At 39.1% G+C, this 27,552-nt stretch overlaps 3 protein-coding genes across 5 annotated transcripts in view; 2 read left to right on the top strand and 1 right to left on the bottom strand.

Moving 5' to 3' along the window:
- Positions 1–7,706, top strand: part of grik5 (glutamate receptor, ionotropic, kainate 5) — a gene marked incomplete at its 3' end in the record, with an annotated part of 31,136 nt that extends 23,430 nt beyond the window's left edge. The window contains exons 17-19 of the mRNA XM_079838051.1: positions 1,126–1,254; positions 1,984–2,150; positions 7,101–7,706. Coding sequence (XP_079694177.1) covers positions 1,126–1,254; positions 1,984–2,150; positions 7,101–7,706 — 902 coding nt within the window. The remainder of the gene's footprint in view (positions 1–1,125; positions 1,255–1,983; positions 2,151–7,100) is intronic.
- Positions 7,707–8,662: 956 nt separating this feature from the next.
- On the bottom strand, positions 8,663–15,317 carry LOC307138527 (uncharacterized protein). Of its 3 annotated transcripts, XR_013818034.1 has the most exons (8): positions 15,075–15,270; positions 14,183–14,295; positions 13,933–14,084; positions 12,943–13,051; positions 10,564–10,592; positions 10,091–10,116; positions 9,342–9,943; positions 8,663–8,999 (listed from the first exon to the last, which is right to left on the bottom strand). XR_013818034.1 is itself a non-coding variant. In XM_079836861.1 (6 exons), the coding sequence occupies exons 1-6, from the start codon at positions 15,124–15,126 to the stop codon at positions 9,734–9,736; spliced, it is 789 nt and encodes a 262-aa protein (XP_079692987.1). In that variant the 5' UTR covers positions 15,127–15,270; the 3' UTR covers positions 8,663–9,733. The 3 variants fall into 3 exon arrangements, 1 of the variants encoding a protein (XP_079692987.1); XR_013818033.1 differs by having other exon boundaries at positions 13,933–14,295; positions 15,075–15,317; XM_079836861.1 differs by having other exon boundaries at positions 8,663–9,943; positions 13,933–14,295.
- A 1,114-nt stretch (positions 15,318–16,431) lies between these two features.
- Positions 16,432–24,838, top strand: LOC307139208 (cell adhesion molecule CEACAM6-like; the record flags this gene model as incomplete). The annotated part of the gene is made up of 5 exons (XM_079838100.1): positions 16,432–16,483; positions 16,727–17,062; positions 23,836–24,111; positions 24,227–24,481; positions 24,717–24,838. 5 exons carry the CDS (start codon positions 16,432–16,434, stop codon positions 24,836–24,838), a joined length of 1,041 nt encoding a protein of 346 aa, XP_079694226.1.
- Positions 24,839–27,552: the final 2,714 nt, after the last annotated feature.

Below are 27,552 nucleotides of genomic sequence, written 5' to 3'. Positions count from 1 at the left end.
GCCTATAAAAAAGCAGGCTTCATGTATTTTACAACACTTCAGCTTATGATTCTTATTTAGTGGGGGTCATTTTTTAGGATTCTTTACCTAACTGAAGTCTCTGAGATCCTGACACCTTGCACTTCTGGAGACTCCAGGTAGGTTGCAGCTTTGGAAAATGGTGGCGCTGGAGACTAAAGGGTTCCTGATGGTTTCACCCTTAATTCTTCACCTTAATTCTTAATTCTTTTGCAGTTAACAGGTGTCTTTTCTTCACCACCTGTTTTTGTCAGATCCTGCTGACCCAACGAGCATTTCACTGTCCAATGGTCACGCCTTAACTGCAATGTCTAGTATTGCATTAGTATTGCATCCTTCTCATGGGCATTTAATACTTTTTGACTTTTCAGTCTGAGTTAAATCTCTTTTTTGGCTCAATTTATCTGTAAAAGAAAACATGCCTAATAATTCTGCACACCTGAATATAAGGTGATTTTCATTTCCAGCCTTCATGAACAATTATATATCACTTATACATTATTAAATACTAAATTAATAGTAGTTATTAGGATTACTGTGGTTTGGAATTGGTCAAATGTGCCTGGAAAAAAAATATGATCAGAAAATCAACGTGCCTAATAATTCTGCACTCCCTGTAATACGATAAACAGAATTGCGTTACCTCATACTCATGACTGGAAAAGAGGAAGTGGCGCCGGCGACCATGTCATAATAAAAGTCCCGCCGACGACTATGCCATAATAACAGTCCCGCTCTTCATTCGCTCCAGCGGCCTTGCTCATTTCCACAACACTCGGTCCTGCTCTGCTTCATACTACAGTAATGTCAATTATCGCATCCATGAACATGATTTCTGTCCGAGTCCTATCCTGACTCTTTTCCACCGGCTGTGAGGTGAAGACCACATGTCCCAAGAGTCTCCGCTTAAACGTGGCGTCATCAAACTACACATTTGTTTTGAACAGGCGACCTCTAGTGGACGGAAAAGTTACATAGTGTAGCTTTAATCATGTAAATTCATTTGACTATCATCAGACAGGCTTGTTTTTAGATGCGTCACAACTCATTGGCACTTCCTCATGCTAGATCACAAAACGCACACATCTGCATTATTCCGTCTCCCAGGTTCTCCTTTCAGAGATGAGCTCAGTCTGGCAGTGCTGCAGCTGCAGGAGAATAACAGGTTGGAGATCCTGAAGAGAAGATGGTGGGAGGGAGGGCAGTGTCCCAAAGAGGAAGACCACCGTGCCAAAGGCATGAACCTCTCCTGCACCTCAACACAATAATTTCCTCCCTGTCTCATCCCTGCTGAAATATCCAGTTGGAACCGGTAGCTGTGTTCAGAACATGATTGTTGGTCAAAAAGCTACATAGTTGCAAAAAACATCTGGTAGTTCCAAAAACCAGCTGGGAGCTAGTTTGTTTCTGGGCCAAGATGACAAGAAACATAATCAGCTAGAAACCAGCTATCATCTTCCAAAACACAGAGGGCAGGGTTTCACACACCCACTGTAGCAGTTTTGTGTTTGTTTAAAGTCATGTTGGAACGGAAGTATAGACAGTCATTCTCTTCCATATTGTGACGTAAATCCAAGTGAAACCAAGTTATTCTAGTGAATCCAAGTTATTGAAAAATAAAAAAATTTAGGATAGGGACTTGATTGGTGATTAGATTGAGGCAGATCTGAATGTGAGCTTAAAGTCGACTGTAAGAAAGGGGCGGGTTTAAGCAGACTAAATGATTGGAGAAGTCTGGCATACGTCACTAGAGAGAGGTCTGTCATTTTCAAAATATTATATTTGAATAAAAAATGATGTGGTAAAACCAAAATGTAAAAAAATTAAATGCACAGATGTATCATTCACTAGTGAATTTCCACTTTGTGCAGATTTTAAGATTGTATATATTTGATATTTCTCTGTCTGTGATGAAAGATTAGCATAGATGCAGATTGTTTAAAAGTGTTTAACTCACTGTTGCAGGTCTTGGGATGGAGAACATTGGCGGTATATTTGTGGTGTTAATCTGTGGCCTGATTATTGCTGTGTTTGTGGCTGTGATGGAGTTTGTGTGGTCCACACGCCGATCAGCTGAAACAGACGAGGTACGGCCTCTCTCCTGCGACCGCCAATATCACAGTCACACTACAGTAGGTTACCAAAGCAACCCGCCGACTCCTCACGTTAGTGTGTGTCGTAGTGAAGTCAAAGTCAGTGGTTGTTACGGTGTGCATGTCTACCTGTGTATATATGTGTAATATATACTTCTGTGATATTCATGTATATAGACTACCAGCCGAAAGTTTGAAATAATTAAGATTTTTTTTGTTTTTGAAAGTAGTCTCTTATACTTAACAAGGCTTGTTTTTTTATCAAAATGCAGTATTAACAGTAATACTGTTAAATATTATTACAATTTAAAATAATATTTCTATTTTAATATATTAATATACTACAGTCAGGCATAACATTATGACCTAATATTGTGTTGATCCCCCTTTTGCTGCCAAAACAGCCCTGACCCATTGAGGCATGGACTCCACTAGACCCCTGAAGGTGTGCTGTGGTATTTGGCACCAAGATGTTAGCAGTTGATCCTTTAAGTCCTGTAAGTTGCGACGTGGGACCTCCATGGATCGGACTTGTTTGTTCAGCACATCCCACAGATGCTCGATTGAATTGAGATCTGGGGAATTTAGAGGCCAAGTAAACATCTCAAACTCGTTGTGCTCCTCAAACCATTCCTGAACCATTTTGCTTTGTGACAGGGCGCATTATCCTGCTGAAAGAGGCCACAGCCACCAGGGAATACCGTTTCCATGAAAGGGTGTACATGGGGTGCTTCTCAATATCCCTCCTCGTTTCCTCGCTCCTCCGTCCTCCATCCTATGACCCGGAAACCGACCGAGCTCAGCCATCTTGTAGGACATCTCAATTCTCTAATTGCATCGCGAGGAGACGAGGATCGAGGAGTGAGGAAGCTACCTGAGGAGTCATAAGCGAGGATACATGGGTGTATCCTTTGCGGAAGTGTTTTATCGACTAAACGTGACACACGTATTAATTCTCCTCACCCTTCACATCTTGCCACAGTTTATTGACACAAATGTATGTCAAATAACAACAACTGACAGTTGCAGAATTATATCAAAGCACAAGAAAATGAAAGAAACAAACTGTAATACTATAAAAAAACAAATAAAAAGCAGTTAATAACTGGGAATAAATAGTTATTAATAATTGGTGTTGGGGTAACAGCTTAGGACCCAGGAGTCAGGAGTCAGATTAAAGGGGTGGTAAAACACATTCTTTTGAAGGCTTGACTGTGTTTGTGGGGTGCACTGTAACGTGTTCATGCTTCGTTTTAAAAAAAATTGCCTTATTTTTCATATATTTGACCTTTATTCTACACTGCTCTGTCCCTCCTTGTAAAACGGTCTGATGCTTTCCGGGTTGTATGAAGCCAGTCCCTCAAAAATACGCAGTGGGCTCTGATTGGTTAGCTGGCCCAGTGTGTTCTGATTCGCTAACCGCAGTGCACGGTTGTCGGAAACGTCACGCCCCTTACCTTTAACGGAGGCTGTGCTTTGGTCGGCGTCAATAAAACCATGAGCCCGAATCAGACCCAGAACATTTGAGTGAAGATGATCGAGCAGAACCTGTTCAGTCCTCAAGAGTAAAGACTGCGGGTCTATAGTGATCGCTACTGAATGGCACTTTAACTTTTGTATTTTTAGAACGATTATAGCCAAATATCTGTCGCAAGAACTAACCCAAAACGAACACCAAGCACTGGCTTTAACTAGTAAGTTATCCAAATCACACACAGAACCATGTTTAGCATGCCTGAAGATAAACAATACATAAAAGCTCTAATCAAAGATTTACACTAATGTCAGGTTCGCTGTTGAGATTTTAACGTTAGTGTTTGTAACGTTAGGTGTTCGTCGGATAACGTTAAGTATGAATGAGCATTTAACAGACTGGTTTGCAGAACAGTGTTGTCATCTGTTTACTTCCTTGCTACAACCTATTACAGGAAAACACATCGATGAAATATAAATCAGACTTACAGGTTGTGGCCCGTAAACAGCTTCTGTTTGTAAATCCAGCTTTCAGGACAAGCCGTTGTGCATATCCTGCATTGAACTCGCGAAGTTTGTGGAAGTTTGTGTTGTCCTCCGTGAAATGTGCAGCGCGCGTGTCGTGCATCCACGCACCGGCAGTGTTTTTTTCACGCAGCTGACGTGCAAATCTGGCATTGAAATCGCGAAGACGGTGGATGTTTTCCTCTGTTAGATGTGCTGCAGGGAGCCCTGCGCGCGCCTGATTCCCCGCTGACTCAAACACACGTGCATATAACATGCTGTATGTTAATCGCTCTGCAACGCACCCCCGTCCCAAGGAAGGCTGAACAGAGCAAGTACCCCAGACCTGCAATCCGGATGGAAATAACAGCGTTTCCTCGGCATCGCGGCAACAACACTCCAGCCTAACTAACTTATACCACAACAGCGCCGCGATACAAAATGGCCTCACCCTCCCTTATTTAATCTTCTCGGAGGAGGGGTTTATGTAAATATTGAGCCTGTTGATGTCACCAACCCTGGAGGATTGTCTGTAGTCGCCTACTGGCCGTTTGCTGTAGTTCTTAGAAACTGATTTCTTTAAAAGCAAATATCTCCCTTTGCTTTAAACTTTGAACGTTGTAACTTTGCAAATGTTGTTTATGCTCAAGCAGCAACATTACACGCTAGCTAAAGTTAGAATAGTGAAATCGTGGTTTACCACCCCTTTAATTAAAGAAAATTTTACTGAAGAATAGTTTGCAGTTTCATCAGCAGAAGCCAGCTCGTGACTTTATTCTATAAAGAAAGAAAAGTATCAGAGAGGTACATTTCTCCCCAAAAGAGTCCCATAGCTGTTACATGGATGACCCCAGAGGTCACCTCAGTAAGACATATAGTTAACACATGCTGATCTCGTTTTACTCCCTGGAGTGTATTACAACACCAAGGACAGTTGCCTGTCAGCACGTCTTGACACAGACATCAGAGCAGCTCCTGAATAATCTGGATTCAAAAGCACAGAGCAACTAAAACACTACAATATCCAAAATCACTCCTTGAATATAGAGAACTGATTTATCAAATGTAGGAAATGGTTATAACTTGATTATCATTCATTCTTATTTTAATATTGAACATAAAATCATTCTTGAAGGATATGTGTCTGATGAAGAGACAAGTGATGTTTGGCTTGACCCTTGACCCTTCACTGGTAATATTAAATAAAATATGGACAAATGTGTTATTTTGTTGGGGTTGAAACTATTACAATATAAATTGTTATCGTGCACACTAAATCCAGCGGTGTAGAGTCATCATTAATTGACGACACTTTGAAGTGATGCTAAAGGGAGTGAGGATATATCATTTCACTTGATTCAATTTCCTCCATCCTCACGTCTTTTCCTTGCATCTTCCCTCGCATCCTAAAGGGGTGGAGCTAAGACGTGAGGAAAGGAGGAAAGGAAACAAGGATGCACAAATAAGGATTGAGAAGCACCCATGGTCTGCAACAATGCTTAGGTAGGTGGTACGTGTCAAAGTAACATCCACATGGATGGCAGGATATAAGGTTTCCCAGCAGAACATTGCTTAAAGCATCACACTGCCTCCGCCGGCTTGCCTTTTTCCCATAGTGCATCCTGGTGCCATGTGTTCCCCAGGTAAGCAACGCACATATACCGGGCCATCCACGTGATGTAAAAGAAAACATGATTCATCAGACCAGGCCACCTTCTTCCATTGCTCTGTGGTCCAGTTCGGATGCTCACGTGCCCACTGTTGGTGCTTTCGGTGGTGGACAGGACTCAGCATGGGCACCCTGACTGGTCTGCACACACTATGCAGCCCCATACACAACAAACTGTGATGCATGACCTATTCTGTCACCTTTCTATCAGAACCAGCATTAACTTCTTGAGCAATTTGAGCTACAGTAACTCGTCTGTTTGATCCGACCACACGGGCCAACCTTCGCTCCCCACATGCATCAATGAGTCATGACTGTGAACCAACTGTTCCTTCTTTGGACCACTTTTGATAGATACTGACCACTGCAGACCGGGAACACCCCACAAGAGCTGCAGTTTTGGAGATGCTCTGACCCAGTTGTCTAGCCATTACAATTTAGACCTCGCTCAAATCCTTATGCTTGCCCATTTTTCCTGCTTCCAACACATCAACTTTGAGGAAAAAATGCTCACTTGCTGCTTAATATATCCCACCCACTAACAGGTGCCATGATGAAGAGATAATCAGTGTTATTTACTTCACATGTAAGTGGTCATAATGTTATGCCTGATCTGTGCATCATCTCAGGATCCTTTGATTAATAGAACATTCGAAAGAATAGCATTTATTTGAAATAGAAACATTATAAATGTCTTCACTGTAACTTTTAATCAATTTAATGCATCCTTGCGGAATAAAAATCATATTTAAAAAATAAAAAAACACTTACCCCAAACTTGTATCATGGTTTCCACAAAAACATTAAGCAGCACAACATTTAACATTGATAGTAATAACTAATAAGAAATGTTTCTTGAGGATTCTTGTTTCTTGTGAAACTGAAGACTGGAATAATGATGCTGAAAATTCAACTTTGTCATCACAGGAATAAATTACATTTTAAAATAATATTAAAATAGAAATGTTATTTTAAATTGTAATAATATTTCACAATTTTACAGTTTTTACTGTATTTTTGATCAAATAAATGCAGCCATGGTGAGTATACTTTCAAAAACATAAAAAATCTTTATTATTCTAAACTTTTTACAGGTAGTGTATATGTAATGTATATACTGTATATGTGTGTGTGTGTGTGTGTGTGTGTGTGTGTGTGTGTGTGTGTGTGTGTGTGTGTGTGTGTGTGTGTGTGTGTGTGTGTGTGTGTGTGTGTGTGTGTGTGTGTGTGTGTGTGTGTGTGTGTGTGTGTGTGTGTGTGTGTGTGTGTGTGTGTAAATCTGTGATATATCTTCATCTTTCTTTGTTCAAGCCTTTAATATATATCTTTTTTTAAATATTCAGGTATCTGTATGTCAGGAGATGTTGACGGAATTCCGCAATGCTGTTTCTTGCAAGAAAAGTTCTCGTCTGCGCCGTCGTCGCCCCCTGTCCAGCTCTCTGGCCCTTCGGCACCCCACCCGCATCACTTTAGGGGCCCCGCGGCCCCTGCGCCTTGTCAGAGAGATGCGCCTTAGCAACGGAAAGCTCTATAGCGGTACCGGACCCCTGACAGGAAGCTCAGGGCCAGGAGGAGGCCCCTCAGACATGGGCCCTGGCCCCCAGCGACTCCTGGAGGACCCATTAGGTGCCAACAGCACCCCAACAGTGGCCCTGGGACCACCTGCAGTGACAGTGCCTCTGCCGCGGGGCTGCACTCATGTGCGCATTTGCCAGGAGTGCCGGCGTATCCAGAGTCTCCGCACAACCTCTTGTACACGTATCCCTCCCTCCTCGGCCCCTCTGCCTCGCCTGGCTCCGCCCCCTCCACACTCATCCTCCAATACAGACAGTGAAGGGGGCGGTGGGCCGAGCCCGTGCCGGATAGGACACTCCCCACCGGCCAAAGGCTGCACTTTACCGCCACCTCAGTCTAGCAACAACACAGACCTAATGGGAGAGCAGAAATGAGAAAAAAAGAGACCCCTTGTTCAAAATCATAGACAAATGCGCTTTCCATCTTTTCCTTGGTACGACAGAATTATCCTTTTCTTTTGGATAGCCATGTGTCATATCAAGTATTCTTTTGTACTATTGAACTATGTACTATAACATTGGCCGTGTCTGAAGTAACCTTGAAAATGAGCTGGTTAAGATTTACGATTGTCCGCCTCAGTCTGAGGATTTAGCTGTTGCTACACGGCAGAACAGAGATATTAAACTTCCCCTGTGATTCTGATCTTCAGGCAGCACACAGACTGTGGCACAGACTCTCCTTCCTTTCCCTGACTGAACTCTTTCTATGTTACGATAGAGTTCACACACAGGAAGTAGCACAGAGACGCTCTCGTTTGGACGTCATTCTCTTAATGACACCGAACAGATCAGAGCCAGACCACGACAGAATGAGAGCACACACGTTAATGAAGGACAATGAAGCTAAAGATATTCTAAACAGATATTCTTACTTTTCTGTACTATACTTATTTTTAAATTCACTGTCTGTGTAATTTAATTCTGGGGTTGTGTTGTCTGAATTGGAAATTAAAAATAGAGATACTTTATTGACACCGAGGAGATCAACTCTGAATATGTATGTTATTGGAAATGAGGAGCTGTGTGTTCATTAAATCGTGGACTTTGATCTGTCTGCAAGAACTTGTGAGTCCGTAAACAGTGCTGGAAATCACACCACATACCTCAACCCGAATCTGCACACGCTGCATTTACCACAGATCAGTGTTTTTAGAAACAGAAAGTCAGACATCTGATGTCGTGGTCCAACCTACATGTATATTTTCCCACACATCACATGCACTGAAAAACGACTGATGAAAGAAAAAAAAGAACACAGATGTTCTAAAAGGTCACCTAACCTCTTTTTGATTTTTTTTTTTTAAATAAATATTTCTAAACAAATTTGTATTGCATTATAAAATTATGTTTATTTAAATTAATGTTAGGTTACATTTTGGGGTGCAGAGGATATTTTAAATGAATGCATCAAGGTTAAGGGTCAGTTCAGGGGTTGAGGAGGCTTCTCCAATCATGTTATATTAAAACATATTAAAGACAAAGAAACTCATTTGGAATAAAAAATATATACATTTGTCTTTAACAACATGCATTTTTCTATAAAAAAAACAAACAAACAGAAAAAGAGATACAAATAAAGGGACACTTAGGAATAAATATTCACAATTAGTATGTCTTGTAATCAATATTTGTGAATTTTGCATAAATAACACAGAATCAAGTCTATTTCTAAAAAGAGAACAAGCACACTTTTAATGAAACCGCTGTCCGTGTCAGTTTTTGGCCCATTTTGGTCAACTAACAATTAAAGGGGCTATATGCGTTTTTCTGAAATTTAAACTCGCGACTGACACCTGTGGCCAAAAAACAGAACTGCTCTCATTTTCTGCTGGCTCTCGCAGTGGTGGTGACGTCACATCCGCAGACAGCGCGGGAAAAGACGACCCGCCAGAAAATATGAAAAATAGGATACAGACTTATAGGTGCACCCACTGTGAGCGGACAAGGTGTCAGTATGCTCATCAGGAGATCTTTGAGTCATAAATGGTAAAATAAAAAGGCTATTGTTACGTTTATTTTGGGGAAAAAGTTGCATATAGCCCCTTTAAGGCCTGTTCACACCAAGATCAATAACAATATTAGTGCCACACCAACAGACGATAAAGTTCTGTTTATTATAATTAGATGCTGCAGTTATGCCATCTGTCGCTTTTAATGTTCAAAGTGGCTGGATTCTGATCGGCTGTCAATGTTTTTATAATTTATCAGCTGAAAAAAATAGTTCTTAAAGTGATATTGTTCCTTTGTAGTTATCGTACAGTAGCTATGGTGTGGTTGTGTTGACTTGCTTATTGTTAGAATTAGAATGATTATTAAAACTTTATAGTTATCGTCCATGGTGTGATCAACCTTTTATTGTTCAGTCACCAAAGAAAAACCTGCAGTGGATGTGACGTTTGTACTCAAAACCGTTCTTTTTTCACCTGTGCGTACACCATTTCCTGCTGTGCTGTGTGGACACCTAAAGCCAGCTGATTGGCTGAGGCTCGCGGTGACGTTGATCCGGAGCGACCACTGAAGCAAACCGCAGCGTATTCAACGTCCGCTGATGGTGAGGTGCTTCTGTTGACTTTGCCTGTTTTCAGTATCGTGGCATCAGCATATGTGACATCCTAATACATGAGTGAAGAGAAGTTTAGTCTTTTACAGTAGCTCATGGCCTATTTGACACTTGTGAAATACCATATGACTGATTCAGGATTGATTACATCTCTCACAAATGTTTTCCCCCAACAGTTATTAACAGCAGGTATTCTCACCTGTTCATCAGGGCTCTGAGTTGTATCTAGTAAAGAAGTAAAACTCTGGTCAAATAACAGCATGATTTCAAAGTAGAGGAATGGAGTGAGAAGTCTACAGGTGGAACTTAAAGTGCAAAAGCAACTGGGAAAGTACAGAACCCGCTATATGGGCCCCAGGACATTTTTTTTTAAATCTGAAAATCTGTCCCCATTATTTTGTAATCTGTACTTTCAGTTTATAATCTATACTCATCAGTTTTTTAAACTATGCTCTCAATTTTGCAAGTTTTGTAGATGGTTAATTAATACATTTTAAAATCGGTTCCTATTTACATTTAATCATTTAAAAGACACTTTCATCTCCAGCATCTTTCAAATAAAGAACATCACAAGCAATTAATCATGAAAGAATCAGCAATATGTGCAGTTTCACACTGAGTATTTCCTTCAAAATGGGGGAGATTTTAATCAGCCCATGTTTGAATACTTACAATAAGCGGAAGTGTTGCCGACTCTTCTACTGTGTAGCAAAATATAAAAAGAGAAATGTTAAATTTAATCAGCTCATTCACTTCCCTATTTAATCAGTATATGTCCTTTTTTTTAGTTCCAGGTTTGGTAAAGATAAACACAATGATGGAGTAGGCCTATGTTGCGTTTTGTAAAAATATAATGTCTAATGCTGGCACAATTTCTTAGTTTTACCTGTAGTACGCATACAAATGCATGAATATAAAAAAATATTAAATATATACATTAATTTTATGAAAAATTGGAAAACAGATTTGTTTATTTCAACACTTTGTGTAGCAAAAGCTCAGTGGCCCTCATTTATCAATCTTGCGTACACCAATTTTCCAGCGTACACCTGGCGTACACCCAAAACCACGGTGACTTTGAGATTTATCAATATGGACGTTGGCGTACCGCACGCTCAAATCCTACACCAGCTCAGGAGGTGGTGTACGCACGTTTTGAGTTAGTGCGAAAATGCGCAGAAAAACAATTCCTAACACCACAAAACGCACTGACAAAGATATGCTATATTATGACCCACTGTAACAACAACAACAACAACAACAACAACAACAACAACAACAACAACAACAACAACAACAACAAATAAAGCCCTATTCGCACGGGATAAGTATTATCTGGGGACCTCGTGTGATTTAGAAATTACTCCCCCACATCTGAATTTTGCGTGGCGCATTCGCACGAGATAAACTGTGATTTTACTCGAATTTACTGATTTATCTCCCGGATATGATGTTAGGCCTACTTGAAAATGTTTTTTCGTTATATAGCTGTATGAAATTATAAACAGTCGTATCTATATCATTTTGATTGTTTTAGTAATAGGCCTACAAATAATTTCGTATAATAACAATATACGACGGAAGATTCAGTTTCAAAGCTAATGTAAAAGTGCCCATTTAAGCGAGTTGTCATTGTACTGTTCTGTTTTTGTGTTTTTCATTAAGAATAATATTAAACACACCATTCAAGCAATTAGGCTACTCCCAAATTGTGCTCATTCTAAAGTGAAAGTAGTAGTCTATAATCCGCGCGGCCGCACGGGAAGTCATAACGGTGCGCATTATATGCAGCCTAGCTCCATTCTTCGTGAAAGATAAAGATAGAAATGCGCACAGGACACAAAAACCTTGCAAAAATTATATACGATCCGCCTAATCCCGGCCAAATAGATGCCGATTCGCACAGGACTAATATTATCACAGGACCTCGGTGTCCGGCGAAATATGGTAGGTCATTTGCGGGGGAATTTTTACTTTACATATTACAGACATGGCCGATTTGCACGGGATTAAGATCACAGACATTCTCTGCAATTATTACAAATCACCAGAGCTCCCCACATCCCGTGCGAATAGGGAAGTAATTATAAATTTAAGTGTTTATTTTTGTGCAACATGGACTTCAATGTTTAATTTGTGTGACTTTACCAAAGCATTTGATATTCCTCCAGTTGCGAGCCTGTGCGCTTTACCTGACGTTGGTTAGGCCCGGTTAGCTGCGCACGGACTGGAACTGAACATAATTCAGACTGACAAAATAATAAAAATGACATTCTTCTTCTTTTAAATAATAATAAAATAAATAATAATAATAACGAAATTCTTCTTCTAAATAACAATAAGCGTCATTAATAATACAAATCATAATAATAATAAGAATCTAACAAATTGTCATGCAATTATATTAATGTGAATGAATGGTACTCCACATCACATCATCATCACTATTGTACACCCGAATACATGTGATGTGATACGAAATTAAATGCATATTATTTCAAAACATGTGCTGTAAAATAATTAATTGTGATAGGTAATTTCTCATCCAAAAAGCTATTTAAACTGGATTTCCACCGTACACCTTTTTGTGGGCGCCTTTAATCCCACTCTTTAAACTCCCAAATAAAACAATTTTTTTTTCCACTTCCCTGGTGATGGTCTCGATCTCCACGTCAGAGAAGTTTCGCTTCATTGCCGTCTTCCGAGTGTCCATGGCGTAAAATGAGGGCGTGGGGGAGGCATGAGACTTGAATATATAGGGGCGTGTTATTCTAATGACGATCGTTTTCAGCACGGCATTTATCAAGGGCAGGTTTTGCGTACGCCTGGATTTCAGAGGTGCGCACAGCTTCATAAATCAGGCGGTGAGAGGAGTGTAAGCATAATCTTACGCCAACATATACGCCCGTTTCTACGCAAGATTGATAAATGAGGGCCAGTGTGTTTTGCTCTGCTATAGTTGGCTGTTGGCATGAATCTGTCAGTTCAATGCAGATCCATGACATTATAATTATGAAATTGCTAATTGCTAAATGTTTTCTAGTCTCATACCGTCTGTTGATCAGGAACAAATACCCCACAGCAGCTGTAATCATAGTGATGAGCACTACAGCAGTCACAATCCCTACAGCCTCAGCGGTGGACAGAACAGGAGGACTGCCTGTGGACACAATCAGGAGGGAGCTCGTAACAAACCAGCAATTGAGCAAATCAGTGGGAATTCTGCTGGTGAAAGAGCGTTAATTGTAATGCACACTTTCCATTTTTCATACGTAATTTGTGATTTCATTCATTTTCATATTTTGAGTGGTACCTATAAAGACAAGACTAATCACTGCTTATAATTATGGTTAGGGGTTTGTTCTAAACCACTCACTTTAAGTATTAAACTTATGCCGAGTGTAATACTGACAAGAATTATACCTATAATTGTGCCACTTGCCGGAGCACACACTTTTTGTTTTGAAGAAAAAAAGAAGAAAAGAGCTAAAAGAGCTTTTGCTAAAAGACTGCCTGATAGATTTATCATTTATGCTGTGGCACCCGGCACGGTTCAGATCGCCTAGTGTGTACACCTTCAAAACCCTGTCTGTGAAACCTTTAATAGGCAAAGTTATTGCCAATAACTTTGTCTATTTTTGCCACCAAAAAAAAGTTGAAAAGGGCACTTCTGAGCAACACATAGTGGTTTTACTGAATGAATTGGTGTTGAATACAGCTTACACCTATAACTTTGTAACCTGCAGAAACAGTCACTAAAGATCACCACCACTCAATCTGGACCACACAAACACAGAAGAGCGGAACAGTGAAATGTCCCAGAGCCACTCAAATTCAAGGATCAGTTGGGTACCGAAATTTGATCCCCATCAGATTACAGTATCTCAGTCCTCAGTCTCCAGAATGGTAAGTTAGGTGTAGAGAAAACAGAGTTTTGACAGAAATCAAAAATGACAATACTTATACTAACAGGCTAATGTTCAAGACCTTCAACTAAAAATAACTTCTTTATTGATTCTATTTAAATGAACTGTCACATACCTTCTGTCACTGTTAGAGTGGTTTGTCCTCTATAACTGCCGCTAGGGAAGGTTGTGTAGTCACAGCTGTAAACTCCCTGATCTCTCATCCTCACGTCTCTGATGATGATGGAGGCGTCGTAGATCAGAGGAGAGCTCTTACTGAAGCTGACTCTGTCTTTCAGAAATGTGTCATGCAGAAAAATGCCATGGTTCATATTAAAGATCATGATTTCATATGCATTGGATTGATTTTGCCATGTCCACTGTACTTGTGATATTTTGTCCTGTGTGCTTCCATGGATGTATTGGCACAACAGTGTGACATCATGACCCTGGTACCCAGTGACCTCATGACGGGTGAAAACTTCCTGTCCATGAAGTACTGGTGAAGAGAGAGAGAGAGCAAGGCTTTTTAATCATATGAAATATTATACGATTTTAAAAGAATCTATTTTTTAGAATGTATATTTGCTCATTTTAAGCAAGTTTGATTTATCAGCTTAATCTGTCACAGGAAATGTCTCAAGACATCACGACAGGAATTGCTTACCATAAAAGCAAAAAAAAAAAAAAAAAAACTGAAAAAGGCACAGACAGAGTTTTGCAGAATCTTTCCTTATATACTGTACACGTCTAATATGCATTTATCATCAACAATCATTTTCCAATAACAATACATTTATTTTATTAAGTGTTTATATAACATTCTTAGAGTTTTTGTGAAATGTAAAAAAGTCATAAACTCCCAAAACCAAATCATACATGTTTGATTCTTAAATATAAAAAGATGACCCTAACCCTAACTCTTGACCAATTCATTTAAAATGATGAGTTTCAGATCAATGGGAGGAGAGATATTCAGATTAAATAAAGAGGGGAAAAGATAAAAATTAATGATTATCGATCTGATTTTAAAGACAGAATCTGTAAATATTACAATAGGTTATATAAATACTGTATGGCAACCATGTTAGTGCGAACAAGATTTAGCACAAAAATCATTCCACAAAGGATTTTCACCATATAGTTGTTCATTTAAGTTATTACTATTATTAACACTGCATTTGTGTCCAAGAAAACAAAAATGGTGCATTAGGCTCATTGAATCATTGAATTTTTAACAAACAAACAAAAAAAACAGTAAATATAGTATTGACTTACCTGTGGTAGAAGACAGCAGTAAAGGAATAAATATATTATGTAAGTCCATCATAAGCTTTCATTTCTAAAGTGATGCACCTCGTGTTAACACCGGTCCATCTTATAGAAGAACTTCAAACTGTTCAAAGACATAACGGGAAGTTAAAGACAGCCGTCTAAAGCCCTGACCATTCGTAGATAAAGACTTTTTAAATCAGCTGCTGAAAAAAGCAGAAATGTTGAGCATAGGCATATTTCCTGGTCGCTGCATTTGTACACTCATGGAAAAAAAAACATTCTGTGGTTTTTGCTTGTGACTCACATGGTGTGCACTTTCCATTTCTAATTATTCACATTTAATAAGCCAGTCAAGAAAGAAGAAAATGGCAAATCATTGATTTCATAAAAATGTTTTGTTTCATTATTTTAAGATAACTACATCTAAAGTATTTTTACATTGCATATCATTTGTATTGCTTTTGTCATTTTGAGCTGCTTATGTAGGGGCTTTAATCGCTACACATTATTTTATAACACCGTGACCAATCATATTCAAACCTGACCTATCAAATTTAGTGCATGTTTTTGGCAGACAAATGATATTTAACTGAAGTGTATTTGCAATGACCAAATTTATAAGAAAATAAAGAGAATAAACAGCTACAGTAATCTGGGTTTTATTATCATTTCATAAACCAAAAATTACATCCAATTTAACTGTTGGTGAAGTGCGATAAATAAATAAATGGCAAGCAGTGGAGATTTTTGCCCATAATGTTATCTCAAACTTTGATATAATCTTTTTCTGCTACAAAAGTTGATTTGACATCTACAACTTATCCCTAAATTTTGTATATAAACTACCAAGAATGCTGTTATATATATACTGAGTTGTAGCCTAATGTACACAATATAGGCTAGTAGGTATAGCCTACTGTATATTAATATTCAGTATATTCAAATATTACATTTTTATACATCTGGTATTAAAATTGGATATCAAACTGAACTGATATGAAAGCCGTCTCGTCCCCTATATAAAAACATGTTTGACTATGTTTTAAAATTTTGTATCTATGTTTTTTTGTGCAAACCGAGGAACCATAAACTGGAGGGGGTCCAGAAAAGTGGCACTCCTGCATGCAGTAGTAAAGAAAAACAGCGAGATTGAACTTTCTTTAATTTACATGTTACATGATTGACGTGATTATTGCTCTTCCACGATCAAATTTAGACGTGACTCGTGTTAATATTCAGCGCTAGGTGGCGCAGTGAGTTCTGCACTATAGAATAACAGCCGTTGATCATTAACCGAAAACTGATGTAAATAGTTCAGATGATTTGAGCTGCAGTTCCTGACAGAAGAGAGAGCTCGATCATGATGGTTTATTATCGTTTGTACTGGACACTGTGGATATTGTCGTGTTTTGGTGAGACTTTTTTAGCAGTTAAATAATTCTCTGTGTTGAATTTCTATATAAAATGACTAGTTATTCCTATTTAATTTATGCATAAATTCAGAAAAATAGGTTGTCTGTCATTAACTGAAGCTATTCTTTGTTGTTACCAGTAAAAGTAACTAGCAGAAAGAATTTAAAGTAGTAGGCTAAATTTAATTTAATTGCGAATGTAAAGATAAATGTATCCTTTTTCTTAATCTTTTTTTTTCTTAGGACAATATTTAGGTCAAGGACTGCAGTTTCCTCAGCCGGCTAATGGAGCAGTAGGAGAAAGTGTTGTACTCGCTCCTGCTAACCCACCCTCCTCCTCCACATCGAGTCTTTTAATTCAGTGGTCTTTTAACGTTGCTTCAAATCTTATAATTGGAGTACCGTCTGGTGGTGAACCTACAGTAAGCCCCGCATATGCAGGCAGAGTCAGTTTAAACATCACCACTCTCGCTCTGGAGCTGCGGAATCTGACACTGGATGATTCTGGAATATACAGACTGACTGTAACACCCAGTGCTGTAGAAACACTTAGAGGAGAAACTCCACTACAAGTGTTCGGTGAGTGTGTTGCTAAAACTTGGTTCAGTATTTACTGTAAAATATTATCCTATAAATCTTTTACATAAAATTTACATAAAAATACAGGCAACCCCTGCTGTCAGTATTTTACTCTTAATTTACAGTTCTACCATAATCTACTTTATAGTATGTTACTGGAATAATACGTAACTTGATTCAAGTAAACTCATTTCATTTGGAAAAACCGATTTGAACCATTACAAATTTTAATATATACAGCATTAGTAGCCTACTGTGAAATTATTTCATTTGAGTCCACTAAACAAAACATTTTTAAACAGTGTTAGGTGTAATGCATCACTAATTAATTAATTACTGTCATTTAATTAAGTTTTCCTTGAAAAGGGATTAAACTTAATTTGTCTGTAATTTGATTACAGTTACTTCTGATGAACTGATTTAATAGCCTACTGTATATAACAAACAGTGGATTTAACATCAAAATTTGATGTCTGATGCTAAAATGTTTTTAATGTAAACTTCCCCCTTTAAATACTTTGGTCAGTTGAAGAATAATTTATGCAATTTATATTTTTGTTGTTGTTGAAAGAATTAAAAGAGCAGTTTTACATCCTTGTATTGTTCAACTGGTCGGAGTTGAAATGGGATTTAGAAAGTAGGCTAATTAGTAACTAGACATCGGGTTCGTTTTTTTATTTTGACGCGGTGCGTTAAAAACTGGCCGACCAATGAGATCAGCGCTTTTGTTCATGTGCTTGGAGCTGCTGAAGTGACAGTAAAACATGACTTGGTGGCGCTCAAGCACAAAACGGTCTTGCCGAGCAGCGAGCACACATGGATACGACGAAGAAGTAGTAAGTAGACAAAGAAGAAGAATGAGCTGCTAATGCTGCTTGCCAGTTAGCAAAAAGTTTGTGAATGGGTTTGGCCATAGACATAATATATCTATGGTTATGGCAAGCAGGTAAATACTGTCTCTCTTCTTCTTCTGTGTGACAAGCGAGTGTCAGAAGCGTAAAGTGCTGCAGCACCACCTTGTGTACCGGGAGCGCTATCTACTGAATGTGCACGTTCACTCGGTGCATCCTCAGTGAAAATCGCTTGGGTGTGAACACTCAAGACGCGCCGAAAAACGTCACGAAAAACGCTGGCGAAAAGCGTGCGATATTCGTCCCGGTGTGTACAGGCCTATAGACAGTAAAAGAAATGGACACAGCGACCCCATAGACTTCACAGAGAAAAAGTGAAGTCAAGTAGAAGCACTCACTTCCTGATGGCTGAGTGTACTGCGCAGCCTCAGACTGAGCTTGACGACGTAGATGTGACGTGATCAGCCTGTCTGACAGTGGCAAGTCTTCTAGTAGTTGTGCAAAGTGAAATCTGAATCACGTTGTTGAAATATTTTGTCCCATTGCTTTTGGCTCTCTATGGGCTTCTCCCTTAACTTTATCGGACTTTATGCCTCCACGTCCCCCCCGATATCCTCATAGACAGTAAAAGATGGCCTGCGAGCTTCTCCTTGGGTCTATATCTGGTAATTTCTCTACTGCGCGCAGAGAGTCGCGTGGCTATTTTTTACAAAAACGGCTTCTACGGGTCGATAGTGTAAGCTACAAGGTAATGGAGCCTTTTATACATTGTCGTGTTTCTTTAGAAATAAACAATGGACAAATGGAGTCTTTAAACGCCTCAGATGCAAAGTAATTCAATGTCAAAGTGACACAAAAATGAATGGCAGTCAATGGGATGCTAACAGCAGGTGATGGCTTGGTTAGCAATGGCTGCCCCTATGGAATGTACGCTTACCGGGGGCTGGATTACCCCCTTGGCGAGACCCCAGGCTTGTTCAACTTAGAAATGTTGTCCGACTTGAGACAGCGCCGACGTCATGTGACAGTGACTTATGGCATCAAAGTACCGCGAGAGCGATGGCAGTCGGCTAATACAGCCGGTGCAGTTTCTCTAGAGCAGCTTTTGCTCATCTCAAACGAGCCTTTTCTCTAGAGCGGCTGCACCAGACTGCGCGCACTCTGATGATGTCTGGGGAAATGCTCACAGGACTCGCGAAATGTCTTTATCAAACAAACACAATGATTAATCTCTCATCCACCCACGATTGATTGGAATGTTATTTTTTTATTACTTGGCCGGCCCGATCAGTGAATATAACCGGGACCCGTACACACACATGCTCGCGTGCAAGAAAGGAATGTTATTTCACTATTTAAGATGGCCCGTCGGTAGGCCGGGCTTACGTTTTGGTAGCCCGTCTGAAAAACACACAATAACACCTCAAATAAAAGATGAACTTTTATATATCAAAGGCTCAAAGGAAAGTTGATTTCTCAATTCATCACCCCTTTAAGAGTTAGTAATACTCTTTGTGTTCACGGTAATGGCAAGTTTCTTCGCTTTAAAATGGCACCTATTTTGTGTAAGTTAAGCAAGTGGTTATGAAGTAACTGAGGAAAGAAATAGTAATAACTCTGCAGCGCCTCCCGCTGGCCCAGTACCGCAACACCATAACAATCATAAAGGATACCCTAGCAACTGGCTGCTAGCCTGGGGTCCGTTCTTCATATCTCGCTTAATACATCTGAGATGATTTGACAGATCCCAGATCTTTTAATCGTGATAACTGATCTCTGGCTAATTTGGTTCTTCAAACGAATTTGCGGATTGGATTAAAATATCTGGATTAAATGATCTAAGATTACTGCGTATTCTTGTGTTCCCTGAAGAGGGCAGATGCATCGATACTCGAAACCACTATCAGCAATGCAGCGATTGGCTGGCGGCAAGACAGCAACATAATGACATCATGCCTAATTAAAAGAGCCACCTGGCAAAAAACTTGACAAATTACACAAAAAAGTGTAATCCCACGGATTTCTGGATCTTTATAAGGAAACCAACATAAAAGTTATAATAGATAAATGATATTTAAAAAAAAAAGATGATTACCAATTATTTATATTCACGATTTTATAGTATTTGTACACCCTTTACATTTTATTTCAATGTTGTAATTAGCATTCATTTAACTTTTAAGTTAATTTGAAGCAGATTTGTTACAGTTCAAGATCAAGTTCTTTGCTTCTCCTTGCATCAAGCCACTCCCATTATATCCGTCATCACTAAAATTAATACACGGCTTAGAGTAACTGTACATGTAACTGTAGCATGTGTGTAAGACTGCAATGACATTATAAAGTAGTTATTCCATCACAAATAAATCTCTCAATCAATTGGCTGTCTGTAGTATATACACCTTTTACATTATAATATTATTATTATAACATTATAATATTATTTTAAAATACATTTTTATATTATTATTTAAAATGATTATTGCCCCTTGTTCAGTAATGAACTCTTGTAATAAAGTTGCAGTGGCTGGGGCAGATTTTAAGTATCACCTCAAGATGCAATCTAATCCTGTTTACATGAAATAAGCCTGCTCCCGAGCTTTTACGAAGTTTACGGACCTGTTGCTATGACAGCAAGTCTAGGATGAGCTTCGAAGAACCAAACAATCCAAGATCATGCCAAATCGTCAACAATCAAATCCAGCTATCGGAGTTAGCGAGGTACGAAGAACGGACCCCTGATAGCCACACCAGAAAACACTTGCATCACTGACATGACAAGACAGGCTTTTTTGGCTAAAGCTAAAGAACTTCCACAATCCGACAGCATGATGCAACAACCCATGGAAACTGGATCTTAGGTGAGGTGGGTGGGTAAAGTCAGTAGGGACGAGAGAGCAATCAGACACTCTCTTACAGCTGGAGCAAGCTTGGATTGATTGATTGCTCAGATTGATAGGTCTTGCACCTTAGAATAGGAGCACAAAGCTGAAGATCATCACTCATAAACCAGTTACTTGTTACTTATTCTTTGTAATTACAAATATTCATATGCTGGGATCAGCTTGGGATGCTGATGTGTTGTGTTTTAGGTGCTGGTATGATCCCAGAAAGACCAAAACAAAACTTGCAAAATGTTTCTTTAGTGTGTGTTCGTAGTTAAATAAAGACCAAGACAATTTTCCAAATGTATTTTAATAAATTATTTAATAAAGATATAGGCATGTTGCTGGTTACATGTTTATTGATACACAGTAAAATCCTCAGTGTTAAACAAACACTGCTCAATTTTCATATGGTCCCAATATAGAGAGTAAATTTAACAATGAGAGTAACAAAGAGAGTAAATGAAGCAATATTGCAGTTAGTGAAATAGAGGATTTACTATACACGTGATGATTAGTTATGACACCTGTGGTTAACAAGCAGAATCACCGAAAATAAGAGGAACAACAGGAACAGAAAAAAGATAAGATATGAGCAGAAACAGCAATTACATAAATGAAAACAGCACCTTTAAGTTGTGATCTTTCATTATCAATTTGTTATGATAATGCCCCATTGAAAGAGCTCTTCTCATAATCACTGTTATTGTACAAACTGTTTATAATTATACATAGGCATTTTTCTTGGTTTTCATATCTCTAAATGTTTTTGTATTGCAATGTACACAAGCTCTTTTTAACTGATTTGAACTGATTTGTGTACAGATCTTTTGAAACAGAAGACCCTTCCTTTGATGCTTTGAAACTTTTTTCCAGTTTACCAGGGACTTTGATTAATAATGTAATTAATAATGTAATAATGCAATGTCAGAAATATGCCCCCAAACACTGCTTGCATACAGAGAGCTGGCATACTCACACTCAAACTGGTAAGACCATGTTAGTGAAGCAGCTTCACCAGCTCCGGTTTGCTTGAGAACTGCATAATATGCTGGTCCACCAGCTAGATCAGCACTATACCAGCACAAACCAGCCTGGACCAGCACTATACCAGCACAAACCAGCCTGGACCAGCACTATACCAGCACAAACCAGTCTGGACCAGCACTATACCAGCACTAACCAGCCTGGACCAACACTATACCAGCACAAACCAGTCTGGACCAGCACTATACCTGCACTAACCAGCCTGAACCAGCACTATACCAGCACTAACCAGCCTGGACCAACACTATACCAGCACAAACCAGCCTGGACCAGCACTATACCAGCACAAACCAGCCTGGACCAGCACTAACCAGCCTGGACCAGCACTAACCAGACTGGACCAGCACAAACCAGCCTGAACCAGCACTATACCAGCACTAACCAGCCTGGACCAACACTATACCAGCACAAACCAGCCTGGACTAGCACAAACCAGTCTGGACCAGCACTATACCAGCACTAATCAGCCTGGACCAGCACGAACCAGCCTGAACCAGCACTATACCAGCACAAACCAGTTTGGACCAGCACTATACCAGCACTAACCAGCCTGGACCATTACTATACCAGCACTAACCAGACTGGACCAGCACTATACCAGCACAAACCAGCCTGAACCAGCACTATACCAGCACTAACCAGCCTGGACCAACACTATACCAGCACAAACCAGTCTGGACCAGCACAAACCAGTTTGTACCAGCTCTATACCAGCACTATACCAGCACAAACCAGCCTGGACCAGCACTATACCAGCACTAACCACCCTGAACCAGCACTATACCAGCACAAACCAGCCTGGACCAGCACAAACCAGCCTGGAACAGCACTATACCAGCACAAACCAGCCTGGACCAGCACTATACCAGCACAAACTAGCCTGGACCAGCACTATACCAGCACTAACCAGCCTGGACCAGCACTACATCAACACTAACTCTGCAAATTATGAACCTTCTGCTTCATTCAGCTGGACGTTTAATGGAACAGACACCAATGTAACCACAGACACTTTCACCATAGAGGAGACTGAATTTTAGCATGTTAGCATGTCCTGCTTGCTAGCATGAGTTAAAAGAGCCAACCCCCATCTCCATATGATGTAATAATGCAAAGATATAGGTCTGGTTAAACGGTTGCTACACTCAAAAAAATGCTGGGTTAAAAATAACAATTATATACAGCAATTGGGTTGTTTAAACCCAGCGATTGGGTTAAATGTTTTCTTAAAACAACCCAATCGCTGGGTTTAAACAACCCAATTGCTGGGTTAGTCCATTTTCAACCCAACTTGGGTTATTTTAACCCAGCATTTTTTAGAGTGTAAGGTACTCTGTGTGGTTGCTAGGGAGTGGCTTGGCAGCTGTCAGATGATGATACTCCAAAGGCTGCTTGCCAGTATGATATAAACCAACCCCAATTCCTCTATGTCATTCAGAAATCACTCTTTGGGTTTGTGCTAGTGTGCTCGGCAATGGTTTGTGATTGGCTGTTTGCTGCTCAGAGTCAAACGATCCCACCCTAATGTTTCTATGACACTTCTATCCAAAGATATCGCCTTTGATCTCTTTGAATGGAAGTCTAAGAAACTTGTTGCTTGTGGCTTGATAGCTTCACGATGATCCTGAGAGACTGATTGGTTGTTTGAGTAAAATGAGCCCAATGAGTCTCTATGCCACTACTGTGATCCAGAGTTATGCTCAATACAAAATTCCTATGCAAGTTACCACAGTAGGAAAGACACATGCAATGGGCAGTCCCTTCACCATAGTATGTCTATGGTGTCAATTTTCTGCACCTCTTAAATACTACAATTTGCTAACCAGTTGTTAAATAAGGGCTGTAATGGTTGTTTGATTCATCAGACTTGTACTGTGATAGTTGTAGTCCTAAAACCTATTTTGCTGTTGTTACAACTGTTCATTGTGTCCTAAATGTGAAATACTAATTTAGATCCAGTGTCTTTGTTCTTTTTCTCTCTTTTATACAGTAAAAGTATCTAATGTCAGTCTTATTGGTCCAGAAGAATCATTAATAGAGGGCAACTCATCTGCTAACATCACCTCTAAGGGAACTGGCAACATCACCTCTGTGCAGTGGATGAAAGATAACAGTTCTCTGTCTCCTAGCAACAGCATCATCTTCTCACCTGATAACAGATCAGTGTCCATCAGTCCAGTGCACAGATCAGACAGTGGGGAATATCAGTGTATTTACAGTAACCCTGTCAGCTCTGACAGAGCAAAACTCAGATTGACCATCAACTGTGAGTGTTGAACATTTAAACATCAAGATGATTTGAGCTCAAACCTGATGAAATATAGACACACTTCAGTGCTCAGTTTGTCCCTCTAACAGTGAGTCTCTTGTGTTTGTTCTAGATGGACCAGATAATGTTTCTATTAAGGGTCCGGTTGAGGTGGATTTAGGGGTTCCAGTGTCTCTGTCTTGCTCTGCAAATTCTGAACCTTCTGCCTCATTCAGCTGGACGTTTAATGGAACAGACACCGATGTGACCACAGACACTTTCACCATAGAGGAGACTAACTTCACTCACAGTGGAGATTACAAATGCACTGCCTGGAATAACATCACAAAGAGAAGCGCCTCACAAACACATGCTTTACTAGTTAAAGGTAAGTGATACAACTAACTCTAAATGTGTTTTCAACTTTTGCTATCCAGTGTTTTGACCTTTTTAACATTTGTTCATTGGAGCTTTCTGTTTTCATCATTTTATTGCCTTGTGTTGTCTTAAATAAAGTTTTTTTAATGAAGGTTTTGATGCAGTGTATTTAAAGTGTATGAGTTATTATTGTGTGCAGTATATGGTCTGTTGTTTATTGTACAATAACAATAACTTTTCTATAGTCGGTGGAGGAGGAGGAGGACTGACAACAGGAGCGATAGTTGGGATTGTCATTGGAGTTTTAGTGGCAGTTTCAGGCATTTGTGGTCTGATTGTCTATCTAATAAAAACCAACAAAATGTAAGTAATCTGGCACCTCCTGGTGTAACTTGTAATCACAGTTTTAATTTGACACATACGTTAATACTAATAATAATGTGTGTACAAATCACAACTCATATCAGCATCCAACAGGTCTAGATCTGCATATGATCTCGGTGATTAAAAATATATAATTTTCGTTTACCGTTTATGAATTGTTCAGTTACAGTTTTCGCTAAGATACATTTTTCCTCTATATTTAATACAAAATATAATGACCATGCAAGCTAAACTGTTTTTTGTGAGACAGAAATGTGGTAAAGCTTTTAAAGAATTTATTTGTCTTTACTCTACAGCCCAATGTTAAACAAAGAACAAAAAGGACAATCAAGTGGAGGTATGTTTATTTCTTCAAAATACCAACATGAGTATAAATGATTGAAACAACACCGATACTGACCATCCCATAATAGATTTCAGATGATCTATTCATATTACAGATGGTTCCGTACATATTTCTCAGTATCAAACTCATTGAGTGTTTCTTTCTTTAAGCAGCAGCACAAAGCAGACAAGAGCCTGTGAGTGACTTTCAGTTTCTCATCACAACCATTTTTCTCTTTAAAGGACCCAATTTAAAACTGTAAATCTAATTTTAAATGACATCACAAACACTAACAGGAAAGGTGTTTTTTTAGTGGTTGTATCTCTTATCTCAGTAGAGTCTTTTATCTCAAAGAGGTTATTAAAGAGTTTATGGCGTTTATAGCAGGAGGGATGAGTGTATGTTTACAGTCAGCTCAAATGGACTTTCACATATTATTGCACAAAGACATGTTGAGGATCGCAATTAAACTATGGATATTATTAACATTAATTCAATCATGATAGGCATTACCTCTGATTAATAGTGGTCTTTCTGTCTAATTATTTAAATAACAGCAACATTTACATTTTATCAAAAAAATTTCTCAAGAGACATCATCATTGGTGTGCCTGATGTTGTGATTATAATTTAATTAAAAAAAAATATATATATATATTCGCAGGACTCAAACTATGAAGAAGTCCTTGATATCCAGAAGACTAGAGGAGATGGAGCGGCTCAGGTGAAGAGGAGTGACTCTACTATATATGAAAATTTCAGTTATGAAGAAAATGAGTATGAAAATGTAAAGCCTTGAGTTTCAAACCAAGGGCCATGGGCTCCTTCACCTCAGGTGAGCAGTCCAGTCTGTCCCATTGTACAGCATTACTGTGTGTGCTTTGGATGCATCACAAAATAATGCAATGTATTCTGTCCTGTAGTCTTGCAGTTAAAAATAAGAAAATCAATTGGTTGGATTCTTTCTTTCTTTCTTTTAAAATGCAGGCCTATTGAATCTTTGCACACAGAACTCAGTAGAACAGATCTCATCCGTGTTCATTTATTAAATATTTAAATATCAATTATATTTATTTATAATTTATAAATTATTTAGCTAGAATTGATCACATACACCAAACAATTTCTCAGAAACAAACCATCAGACACATCCTCATTCTTTATTTCTTGGACTGTGATAGTGGGTAATAAAAACAGGTTACATTGTTGAGTAGATTCACCTTTAGACCTGAATACAATGTCACAAAGAAGGAAGCAACATGGTTGTAAATAGGGAGGTTTGGTAAAGAAATGGGTAACACTTTAGAATAATGGTCATCATTAATAAGTAACTATGCAGGTGTAACGCATGAACAGGGATGAAGCAGAGTGAGAATCCAAGTGCAGCAAGAACGATTTAATAACAGAACAACATCAAAAGTAAATCCAAGAACAAGGGTATTCAAAAACAGGCGGAAATGCAACGACAGGAACACGCATACAGGAGCAATGACCGACAAACAACAACTGAAGCACTGGGGTATACACACAGGGAAACAAAATAACAAGAGGGAGTGGCTAAATGGGAATCACCTGGGAGAACGAATCAGCATGAAAAACTACAAAGGACTACAAGACAGGCAATAACAAAAGAGTCCTCACAAGACTGGGAAACACAGGCTGGAGTCATGACAGCAGGATGTAATGCAGGACTAATGAGTACATTAACACTTCAGCTACTAGTATTATTACCTAATATAGAAACAAGCTTAACTCATCAGTAAATAATATCATATTTAGGAGATGGTTCCTTGTTAAGTAATCAATAATTACTTAAATGGCACCTATTATGCAAAATTCACTTTTACATGGTGTTTGAACATAAATGTGTGCTGGCCTGGCGGTGTGTGTACACAACCACCCTATAATGGTAGAAATCCGTCCACTCCTTTTTTTTAATCCCCATAAATCATAAGCAGTGTCTCAGAACAAGCCGTTTGCAGATTCCTGGCAAAGTGACCACATTTCACAGGCCCCGTCCACGAGTGTTGATGGACACTGCCGTATTAGCATAGACCCCGCCCTCAGAGAGCTGTACAAAGTACCCCATGTTTATCTCCTCTCCAGAGCATTTAACAGCAGCATTCAAGTAAGAAATTTGTTCTTAATAAAGCTACTAAGTTTGGGAATATTCAAACATAAAAACATGATAGAGTTTTAAAATTAAACATTTTAAAAAAGAACCATACATCACGGTTGTTTAAACCAATAAGCATTAAGCTGTGTCGTCAGCAAGTCATTTCCCATCATGCTTTTGCTCAGCGCAGTCAGTGGAGAGCAACTGCGCTTGACTGCAGAATCCGACACATCCGCCTTTAGCTCGCAAGAGTTTT

Source organism: Gobio gobio (assembly GCF_949357685.1).
Source record: "Gobio gobio genome assembly, chromosome: 15".
In the NCBI taxonomy this organism is placed as follows: Eukaryota; Metazoa; Chordata; class Actinopteri; order Cypriniformes; family Gobionidae; genus Gobio; species Gobio gobio.
Note: the sequence above shows the minus strand (reverse complement) of the source record. Positions and strands in the feature narration are given on the sequence as shown.

Bases quoted from the DNA above. Each gene is read 5' to 3' on its own strand.
- LOC307138527 (XM_079836861.1), bottom strand. From the start codon at position 15,126: ATGATGGACTTACATAATATATTTATTCCTTTACTGCTGTCTTCTACC. The intron at 14,296-15,074 runs GTAAGTCAATAC...TCTCTTCACCAG, and splicing joins ACTGCTGTCTTCTACCACAG to TACTTCATGGACAGGAAGTT. The intron at 13,052-13,932 runs GTATGTGACAGT...TTGTGTCCACAG, and splicing joins CACTCTAACAGTGACAGAAG to GCAGTCCTCCTGTTCTGTCC.